The 12,283-nt window shown below is 36.8% G+C and overlaps 1 protein-coding gene across 1 annotated transcript in view; it reads right to left on the bottom strand.

Moving 5' to 3' along the window:
• Positions 1 to 12,283, bottom strand: part of lrp2a (low density lipoprotein receptor-related protein 2a) — a 262,973-nt gene that overhangs the window by 184,599 nt on the left and 66,091 nt on the right. Inside the window, 2 exon segments of the mRNA XM_056465930.1 lie at positions 7,797 to 7,966; positions 11,330 to 11,458. Coding sequence (XP_056321905.1) covers positions 7,797 to 7,966; positions 11,330 to 11,458 — 299 coding nt within the window.

The raw sequence follows: 12,283 nt of genomic DNA, 5'->3' as shown, positions 1-12,283 counted from the left end.
AATAAAATAATGTAGCAGCTTTTTTTTTTAATTAACTAATTAAAAATATGTATAAATAATACAAAAATAAAACCGGTACACAAAGGTCAACCAGCTGCATCATAACAGTCAACCTTCAAAAAAAAGTGTCAAGAACAACATGTTTCTTTTATTAAGCATGCTCTACAAAATCAGACTGATCTAAAGCACAGCTTGTGCAGTAATCCCTCAAGAACATAATCAAAACGTGCCATTATCTTCTCTTGTTCAATAATCGGGGCTAATAAGATTGTAGTCTGGCTTGTATGATCCGCCATCAGAGAGCTTGTGTTCCTGCGCGGCCCCAGAGGTGCTATTTGAAACCACTGCCCTATTGATTAAAGATGGCACCGGTTTCTCAGCCTGGATCCCCTGGCATCATAACACAAGCTAAAGCACCAATGCTCTTTGCAGACTTCGCCCTTTTGAAACCAGAGCCAAACGTCTAAAAGACTATGATTCTAGCTGACCCGTCGAACAGAAACTCAAGCTGTGACCCTGGTCTGGTGATGTGCCTCTTTATAGGCTACATTCACACATATAAACGCACAATTTTTACTACGGTTACACATGGCATTCACACTAGCCCAGAGTTTTCAACAATCAAAAATTGAGACTTTTGTAAACAAAGCAGAGCCCCGATTTTAGGTTTGAAAACTCTAGGGGCTGTATTTTAACGATCTTAGCACAAAGTCTAAAGCGCATGGCGCAAAAGCATTAAGGGCACGTCAGAATCTCCTTTTGCTATTTAAAGACTGGAAAAATACATGCATGGTCTAATGCTGCGTTCACACCAGACGTGGAACGCGTGGATAAATTGCGATATTCGCGCATTAATAGACGCGTGAACATTTTGATTTTATTCGCTTCATTCGCATGTCAAGTTCACTTCAGAACATGTGCGGATTCGCAAAATAATGGAATCGGCGCAAATGTCCGCTGAAGTTCAGATTTTCGAACTCCAGCGATTCGCGCGTCAAATCACTCAAGTTGGAAAATCTGAACTTCAGTGGACATTCGCGCCGCGTTAACCAATCAGGAGCATGCTCTTGTATGGGTGTGATTATGACGTAGCATAACAGAGTTGTGCTTATCCTCTTAATGATTTAAGGTGTGTTTTGATCATATTGTGCATTAAACCAATCAGAGTCTCATCTCCCATTCCCTTATTTTATTTTATTTTTACATAGCAGACTTTGCAAGTAGAAAAACTGAACGATTCACTAGCGAGAAAACAGTTAAACAGAGCATCTGCAGCGCGAGGATAAAGAATGTCTTTGTTTTTGAATGTAAAAGTATGCAGATGGCGCTCTGTGGCAGAGCAGGAATTTGAGCAGTGCCCTAATTGTCCAAAATATGCGGGGAAATTAGCAGCAATTTTAAAGAAATGCAAACTCCACAAAGTTTAGCGACATTTCATGATGAATCATGACATCCTGGAGGGTCTGTTGCTGATAACAAACATCATTATAGTTCGTGTTTTATTTAGTAAATGTATATAGGCTACAATTCTGTACTACAATCTTATAGCTGATGTTGCCTTCTGACATGTGTTTTGGTCATGAACTGTGTAATCTCATGAACAGTGAGGGTTCACGGGTTAAAATGCAGTGTTAAAGGGGACCTATTGCAAGATGCAAAATAAGTCTCTGATGTCCCTACAGTGTGTATGTGAAGTTTCAGCTCAAAATACCACAAACATAATATTTTATAACTCTTTGAAACTGACTCTTTTAGGCTTTGATCCAAATTGGTGACTGTCGCGGTAAATTTAAATGAGATTGAGCTCTTTTTAAAAGAGGGTGGAGCTACAAATGTCTAAACATCACCATAGCAGTAAATTCAAAACAGGACTAATGTTATCTCTGTGAAATCTGAAAATGTCCAAATAAGTGTCTCAGACGAAGTTGGTCTATGGAGGCTACAGTGTCCATCTGTGTATCCTAGAACTCCAGATTTATCGCTGACATTGTCTTTGGCAGGTACGGTGGTAAAACTCTAACAGCAGACAGCTGCTTCTCACTCAGGTCTGTCTATGCTATTGAGGGAGAGATGCCCAATTCAAATGGGGCTTCAGCATCAACGCTTCCCATTCACTTTGAATGGGTGACGTCAAGCATTGCCGAACTGAATTGTGGATCTGTCGGCACTGCTTTAGCGGCGTTGCTCGCTGCAAAATTCTTCAAGCGCCAACAGAAGCGTGAGCCAATCAGATCGCTTTATGCAATTACCCCAACTTAGACAGTAGCCGATTGCGGACTAATTTCATTGGCTGATGCTGCTATGATGATCGCGTCAGCCCCAACTTCAGGCATTATGGGCAGGGCTTTCCCCTTCTGATGACATGTACAAAGGGGGAATGTCAATCAAAGTTTTTATCAAGTGTGATTATAAATAATTAGAATTTATTAACTTTTACTATTAGAGTCTGGCTATATTCACACACTATTGCCACACAACTGTGTTTAAACACCTTATAAAAGTGACTAAATAACATAATAGGCCCCTTTTGAAATTAAACACAAAGGTCTAAATGCAGCATTAGACCCCCATTATGTTGGGGTCCTAATCGCCGAAACCTGTCTTCTTGCATATACCCACTTTTCTTTTCTTTTTTGCTCTATGGCTGATCTCCAAATCAGAAAATAGCCAAGAGCCTGAAACAAAGCACTCTGAGCCGGCCAAAAACAGGACTGAACGCAGGGAACATGGATCCTGCACGCTCACTCCAGGTCCTCTCGGGTTGCATAAAATTACGCAGAAATATGTGAGATTTCCCTGCATATCAGACACTTTGTGGAGATTAGAAAAGGCTTGTTAGCGTGACTGCAGCCCTTCAGGAGCCAGACTCCTCGTCCATTATTAGAGTATTAGCAGTATCTACGGGCATCAGGCGAAGAATTCCCTTTCCGCTGATGGAGAGCCAGCTTCCTTCACAGCCTCCACAAACTGCTGGCTTATGCAGTTCATAGAGACACATGCACTGATGTTAATGAAATCTGATCTATTTTACACACAGACACATTATATACTGAGAGGGAAAAAGAGATGTGCTGCTTAATTTTGTGGAAACTTTGATGCATTTCATTTCAGAATTCATATCGTTTTAAGCATTTAGTAGTAGTTTAGTAATAGTTCACAAGAACAACAGTTATGCAAAAAATTTACTTAACTTGAATAATTAATAAAGTAATTCAAATAATTTAATAAATGAATAATTAGGAGCAATCATTAAATCTTAGATAATAATAATTTTACACCCTTAAAAGCCTGTTATTTAATTTAATTTATTTTTAATTTAATTTAATTTAATTTAATTTAATTTAATTTAATTTAATTTAATTTAATTTAATTTAATTTAATTTAATTTAATTTAATTTAATTGTATTTTATTTTATTTTATTTTATTTTATTTTATTTTGTTTAATTTAATTTAATTTTATTTTATTTTATTTTATTTTATTTACTTGCCTCACAGCAAGAAGGTCAGAAAATGAATAAATTAATGAATTAAGGGCGTCACAGTGGCGCAGTGGGTAGCACGATCACCTCACAGCAAGAAGGTCGCTGGTTCGAGCCTCGTGGGTCAGTTGACAATTCTCTGTGGAGTTTGCATGTTCTCCCTGTATAGGTGAACTGAATAAGCTAAATTGGCTGTAGTGTATGTGTGTGAAAGAGTATGTTTGGGTGTTTTCCAGTGATGGTAAAACATATGCTGGATAAGTTGGTGGTTCATTCCGCTGTGGCGACCCCTGATTAAAAAAGGGACTAAGCCGAAAAGAAAATAATTAAATTATTCATTCATTTTGTTTTTGTTTCACCCTTCCAGCTGCAACTTAGTACTGGGAAACACCCATACACTCTCATTCACACACCTACACTACAGACAATTTAGCTTACCCAATTCCCCTATAGCGCATGTCTTTTCACGCAGTCCCAAACTCCACACAGAAATGCCAACTGACCCAGTCGAGGCTCGAAGCAGCAACCTTCTTGCTATGAGGCGACAACGCTACCCACTGCGCCACCCCGCCACCTGTTGCCAGAATTATCTAAATAAAACGATCTATTATATAAATTAAAATATACAATACTATCCTTGCTGTCAGTGACCATGTGCGACTGATGTGCCAGTAGACTCACATTATAAAATAATTCGACTTATTCTTCTCTTATGTATTTTCATGCAAGAGTTGCAAACATATATTCTCTATTATTTAAAGACTTCAAATGTATTATGATTTCATTGTGCTTCTCTGAGGGTCAACATAGCATTGCTTGATCGTGATTGCTTCAGGAAGAGTTTAGGGAGGCTTGAAAGATGCTGGCACTCGCTGTTTGAGACATCCAGACTTTATTTGGGCCTTCAGCCAAACGCTGTTAGTGAGGTGTGTGTGTGTGTGTGTATGTGTGTGTGTGTGCGTGTGTGTGTGTGTGTGTGTGTGTGTGCGCGTTGCGGGTCAGGGACGTTACTACATGTCCAAGGAGGTAGAGCTGGTATAATGCAGAGCTTTGTTATCAACAACAACTCTAACATCGATATCACTCGACCTGACAAGGTTACAACTTCAGTAATCTGTGAAATGCCACTTATTAAATTCAGGAAAACCGAGAGCCCGTGGCAGGTGCCAAAGCATTAAATGAATGTAAGTGGGAAACATTAAAGCCACACACTGAGCTATGAAACATATTAGACTGAGAGCTGGAAGTACATCAGGACTGTGTGAAATGTACCGTCTCTGGGTCAAAGATGAAACCGTTTTGTAGCATATAAAAAAATAAAAATAAATAAATAAATAATTATTATTTTTTAAATTTAGTTTTACTTTCTGTATATTTCAGTGAGTACAGTACAGGGATGCTCCAATCGATCGGTTAAATGAGTAGTAAAGAAGTAAAGAATAGTAGTGAAGAAAGTCCCCGCTCTCTCATCGAGCTGCTGTGACTGTCCAGAGCTGCGATCATAGAGCTGCTATCAAGAGTTGGAGATGAGCAAATATTTTAATGGCCTTGCATGTATTTAGGCCTTTTTACGTACTATATATTGCAAGTTCAAATATTAATGAAATCGTAGGAATGAAAATGATCATATGCATTTGTTTATTTGGCAAAGCATGTCTATTTCACCAAGAAGGTCCATACCGACTCCAAAGGCAGATACTGATTAGATCAGGGCCTGGTGTGAGGACTTTGGGGGTTTTACGATGTGGTCACATGTTGATTGGTCAGTTTGTATGTCTCAGTATTTGGGCTTTGGTCACATGATCAAGAAAGATACAAAATAGCTGGTAAACTTTGCTCTGCCTCTTTTTCCTGCTCTGGAGTCTTCTCTGGCTCGTCTGCTATCAGGCTGTCTTTGAAGCCTCCTTACTGCTCTTTGTCTCTCTCTCTCCCTCCCCCTGTCTCTCTTTCTCTCAGGTAACTTTATTTTACATTCAAGCTGGGTCCAATTAACATCATGTTTTTATCATGTGATGTTTTTTTGATTTTATACAGTTATTTGTTACTAATTCAGTTGTAACCATTGAGAATTATTGTCATTAAATCATTTCATTTCAAATATTTCTGAATTATTTTTGATTTAACATCAATACTCAATTGTTCCATATTGCATACAATACAATCCTATAATAGCAATGCTCTCCCACATTTATAGCTATTAATGCTGCCCTTATTTCCCTTTTTGGTATAAGACTGCAGAAGGATGGTTTGACTAGAAATGTACAGTTTTTACCATCATACTGATTGCTTTTAGTCATTCGACAGAACTACAGTTGAACCACGGTAATTAAAATACCATTCCTTACAAAACAAATATTTTTTACCTTATTTAATAATATAACTTTTTCTAATATAGGACTAATTATCAGAATAAACAGTAGTTTATAGGTCTATTTCCTTTTAGTAAAGAACTAATGTATTAATAGGTGTGCATTTTATCTTCTTAAGCATCAAATAAAGCCTACGCTCCAAACTTTTTCTTCACTGAGACATGATCTCTTCCATCATTTGCAGTGTTTCTAAATTGCACTGTTAGTCATTTCTTTCCAATTTTTAACATGTTTTATCTATTATTTTCTGTAAACCTGTGTCTGACCATTACAAGTCCACAATAAATGGTTATAAGTGACGTGTTTAAGGGATCATATGCAACATCCTTCATTTATTCTCTTAGGTAAGGCGAGATCTCCACTTAAGTATCATACTTAGAGGGAAAATGTGCTTTAGGCATTATAAAGCTTGAAGCATCAGAATCGGTACTCAGTATCAGCCGATCACCATGATAAAGGATTCGTTACTTGGTATCGGCTGCAAAAATCCTGATCGGAGCATCCCTGGTTTTTAACTTATTTTTTTATTTTTTTTTACCTTTTTCACATGTTTTTAGTTTGACCACTTACCAATTTTCAGATTTTATTAAGTACAGGTCAGAATAAGTACAGTATGTTTTGATTTTTACACAAGTTAATCAGTTACAATAAATGATAATAAAAAAAACCTCCCTTCATTTTTTACACTTTTTATTTTCATAAATGTTATCTGAAATATTAAAGTAGACATTTTACTTGTATTTAATATGCTTTCTACCACTTTTAAATGTTATTTGATACAGACACCAAAATGGGACATCTCATGTTTGACCAATATATCAAATATTAACTATATACTGTATATATATAAATGTAAGCAATACTTTGAATAATATTAGAAAAGAGATGTGATGTGTGAAAGGTATGTATCCCATTCTCTATGCTGGATAGAGGATTAAATGTTTCATTTAATTTCAAAATTAAGTCAGATTGCAAAAAAGGTGTGCATAGTGGAGCACCTTGATTACAGTGCTAATGGGTATGAGCGACCTGTGTGAGAGTCTCAAAAATACACATACACACACATACATAAATCCAGATTTGCACATTCGCAGTCACAGTGAAATTTTAAATATTGAAAATTTTTTGTACAATTTGAAAAACAATGGTGTTTTGCATTTTGCCTGTATTTTTATTTTGTGCACATTAATTGTTTATATATATATATATATATATATATATATATATATATATATATATATATATATATATATATATATATATATACACACTAGTCGTGCTGTGCAGATCAGGTGCTTTTTGACCTAAACTACATAGTAGCTTTGCACACCTAGGTGGTTCACTGAATGAAACTGCCCACAGATTATTTGAAGTCATTTTTCAAATGTTATTTTTTTGTTTTATTAATGACATCACCAGCGACTAGTTGACATCAACTCGACTTTGATAACATAAAAGTCGACTTCAAAAAATTAACTTCCAACTTGTTAAAAGTCGTTAAAGTTGTTCAACCCCTAATATATATATATATATATATATATATATATATATTATAGGGGTTGAATGACTTTAACGACTTTTAATGACTTTTTAGATTTTCGGAAGTCGACTTTTAGGTCATCAAAGTCGACTCGACGACAGCTAGCATATATATATATATATATATATATATATATATATATATATATATATATATATATATATATATATATATATATATATATATATATATATATATATATCGTGTACATGAATTTGGTTTCATGCATGTGAATTTTGCTACGCATATGTACATTGTGTTTTTCAATTATTATTGAGACTAATCTACCTCCATGAAATGCAATTTAAAAAAAAAATTACTTTAGACTAATCTACCTCCACGATTTTGTTAAAACCCAATGGAACTTTAAAGGACTGTTGTTGTTGTTACCCTGTCATCTATTTTACCTTATTTTGGATTGTGTCCGTCCAAAAGACCCTTTGCAGCTGGTAATGGAAATCCACACCAACAGCGGCTCCTCTGTTCTGGGACTGAACCAGTGTTTGAGAGCCGTGTCCATGAACATCAGCGATCAGCAGGTCTCTGCCGTTGGAGAATATAAGCGAAGGCACGCCAGCTAAACAAGACAAAACACAGTGAATTAATGAAGGATACGGTTTGACAGTCTTCAGAGAACACACATCATATAACTCACTTTTGATAAGGCATAATTAATGTGAGAGAGCTTAGAATTGGCTGTGTGGTGTCAGCGTTAGTTATTCATTTTTCAGATGCTGCCAAACAAATGGTTGGGAGGCAGACATTTCAGGAGCTTAATAACATGATGGTGTGCGAACCAAACAGAGTGATGGGTTACAAAAAGCCTGATTAATGGACATGTGAGATAACAGCTAACAGCAGGAATATCCAACTGAAAGCTGTGATGTTGGCGTGAAAGTACAGTAAAATACAATGAAGACATAAGAGTAAACTAAAAACAAACCAATGAATACTGCTATCAAATTCATTCATTCGTTCATTTTCAGCCTGATCCCTTTATTATTTAGGGGTCGCCACAGCGGAATGAACCGCCAACTTATACAGCACATGTTTTACGCAACAAATGCCCTTCCAGCTGCAACCCATCACTGGGAAACACCCATACACACTCATTCACACACATACACTACGGACATTTTAGCTTACCCAATTCACCTGTACCACATGTTTTTGGACTTGTGGGGGAAACCGGAACACCCGGAGAAAACCCACGCGAACGCTGGGAGAACATGCAAACTCCACACAGAAATGCCAACTGACCCAGCCGAGGCTCGATTCAGAGACCTTCTTGCTGTGAGGCAACAGCGCTACCCACTGTGCCACCGTATCGCCCCCTGCTATCAAATTATGCTCTCAAAATAAATCTTTGTAACATAATTAAAACATTATTTGTATTTATATTATGCAATTAAAGTAGTTGTTAATTCAGTCTGATCTGTTTCACTATGAAAAAAGGGCACTGAGTAATAAAAATATATTTGTAAACCAGTGTAAAATACATAAACAATATTTAAATAACACATTGTTTAACTTATTATTTTTAAAAAGCACAAAGTAAACAAAAACAATTTTAATCCTGTATATGTGGAATAAAATATATTTTAATGAACATTTATTCAATTTAAATGATATATTATGTTGAAAAGCAAATAAAACAAAATTTTTAACAACAAATAAATTATTTTAAGTAAACATTTCTTGGGGCGACGCAGTGGCGCAGTAGGTAGTGCTATCGCCTCACAGCAAGAAGGTCGCTAGCTCGAGCCTCGGCTGGGTCAGTTGGCGTTTCTGTGTGGAGTTTTCATGTTCTCCCTGCGTTCGCGTGGGTTTCCTCCGGGTGCTCCGGTTTCCCACACAGTCCAAAGGCATGTGGGTAGGCTAAATTGTCCGTAGTGTATGTGTGTGAATGAGTGTGTATGGGTGTTTCCCAGAGATGGGTTGCAGCTGGAAGGGCATCCGCTGTGTAAAACATGTGCTGGATAAGTTGGCGGTACATTCCGCTGTGGCGACCCCAGATTAATAAAGCCACTAAGAAAATGAATGAATGAACATTTCTTTACATTTGTACTCTTATAACTCGTATAAAATATACGATATATAATAAAATAAAAATACATCTTTATTAATCTTATGTTATAATGAAGAAAAAAGGGGACACAGTAAATTAATACAACTTTTAAAAGCGAGTAAACCTATGCAGAAAGTCTTTTAAAAGATAAAAGACTCATGTATCACATTTTGATTTAAGCATATTACTTTAAGTGAATGTAGCCTGACAGATAATCACAAGCACAGATAATATTTTAAAAGTATTACTGTTGTTTTTGTTTACCGTTTTTCAATAGTTGTACTGTTAATAAATTAAATGTTCAATGCGGCTTGACTAATGTTTCCTTCATTTACAGATATTGCGATATATTGTGGATCATATGTGATACAGTGGTCCCTCGCTATAACGCACTCACCTTTTGTCGCCCTCACAGTTTCACAGGTTTTTTTTTGTGCAATTTGACATGCTTTTTAGCACAGCGCATTGTGTTCTGCGGCCTGATTGGCTGTAGACCATTGTCAATCAATCTCCTCCTTTCTCCTGTACTGTACAGAATCCACTCAGCTTACCAAATTAACATGAATCTTTGATCACTAGCAGTGTGAGTTCCAACAAGGATTCAGAAAGGGGTGTAACTGTCTGCTGCAAGACCATTGTAAAGTGGGTCGCACACCAGATGCGCCAGGCCACGCAGCACCACGCATTTTAGAATTGTAAACATAGGTTGGCATCAGGGAACGCATACCACAGCTATGACTCAAGACACTGTTCGCTAAAAATGGAGTCTGCTTTAGTTTTGTGGATCAGTGACTGCAGGAAAAATAACATTATGCTGGATGCCAACATTATCTGCATAAAAGCTAACAAGCTTTGTGGACAGTGATGAATGTTTGACCCTGACAACAGGTTTTGATCCGTCGTTTCATTCTATAATACTCGACTTATTTTTCTACGAAGGTTTGAACTTTGACAAAATAAACAAAATAAAGCTGACTACTTCCTGGATTTTGTCTAATCTGGGTTATTTTTAGATTGTAACTCCCTCGATTAACAAGGGACCACGATATATCCTTATAAAATATATGTAAAATATAATGACAGTATCATATTGTGAGTTGAGCTGTGTTTTTTGAAAGTGAGAATATACAATTTTTACAATCAGATAGAAAAATATTTTTAACAGATATTACCCCATATAATTCCCCACCCCCCCACCCCATTATACGCACATCAGGAAACACAGAATAACTATAGTTTAGACCAAGCTGTTAGATACTTTATAATAAGTTGACATCCGTAGCATCAGATGAGGGTTAAGTGTCCAAGATTTCTTTGACGTTGCATATATAGATTTTCCATGTCGTAAGAATGTCCACTTTGGCATGGTTGATCCGTGCTGATGACAGTTCCAGATACAGTATTTCCAATAGTGAATGTAACCAGTGTTTAACTGAGAGATCATGAGGAGGTTTCCACCTTTGTACCAACATTTTCTTTGTAGCAGTTGAAGCAGCTAACCAAAATTTACGGACCTTTGCATCTAAGGGAAATTGAGAGTTATCGTTCAATAGTAACAATACAGGATCTTTGGGAAAACCAATTTTTGTAACTTTAAATAAAATGTCCAGCACCGAATCCCAAAGTTTTTGCACCTCCGGACATTCCCACATCATATGAAAAAAGGTATCTGGACTCTGTGGTTCACAGAACTTACAATATGGATTTGGAGATAAACCTATGATATGTCGTATACGTGTGGTTAAATATGCCCTGTGAATAGTTTTAAAATGAATAAACTGGTGATTAGGGTTTGTGGAAGCGTGGAATGGAGTTGAGCTGTGTTTCTCTACACACAGGCATTGAGCATGTTAAAGGTCTGACGGAACTCACATGAGGGATTTGCTCTGCAGTATCTGTGCTGCTCCAGAATATAACCGTCCCGACAGCTGCAGCGGTGACTCCCAATGCGATCCTCACACAGCTGATCACACATTCCCCACAGACTGCAGTCATCATAATCTGAATAATGCACACAGAAAACAGAGACATCAGTGTCAAGATAGCTGTTTCACAGATTAGTACTTTTCACACTGCTCTTAACCCTGGGTTATCATCATTCTTTTAAAGGTCCCGTGAAGTGCTTTAAAATGTGCAGTTTTTATACGTTGTATGGCGTAATCTTGATTGAGAGGGTAGGACATAGAGTAGCTCCTCCCCTTTTTAAAAAAACAGCCAATAGCATTTCGTTTTTATAACAGCTCTGCCAGTGAGGGATGAGATCAAGTGCAGCAAATGAAAACATCTTGAAGGGGGCGGGGCATGTCAGATACTAGAGAGCATTTGATTGGTCACAATTTGATGAGAAACTGAAGTATGAGGTGGTGTGAAAAAATCGTTGATCCATTTAGGCGGAAGTGACAAACTGCAAGCTTAGGATGTTTGTATCAGGTTCATTTCTTTTAAATGTAAATTTTGTCACTGTCTTTAGCACACTAGCTAATAGATATCCTTAAGACTAACATATTGATACTAACATCTAAAATACTTTATTTTAATTTCACTTTAAGCACAGTGTGAAAAGCCCTATTGTGAATTAGTTTTGTCGCCATACTGGAATTTCAGATTTCAAAACCTTAAAGGTATTAAACCCAAAACGTGACGTTCACAACATCGACTGTAAAATGAGTAGCTGAAAACTCTGGATAAATATATAAAGTGGAAGTGACAAACTGCAAGCTTAGGATGTTTGTATCAGGTTAATATCTTCTAAATGTGAATTTTGTCACTGTGTTTAGCACTCTAGCTTACAGATATCCTTAAAGATTCAGGACACCCTGGAGTACT

Source organism: Danio aesculapii, chromosome 9 (genome assembly GCF_903798145.1).
Source record: "Danio aesculapii chromosome 9, fDanAes4.1, whole genome shotgun sequence".
In the NCBI taxonomy this organism is placed as follows: Eukaryota; Metazoa; Chordata; class Actinopteri; order Cypriniformes; family Danionidae; genus Danio; species Danio aesculapii.
This window is presented reverse-complemented; position numbering and strand designations above follow the sequence as displayed.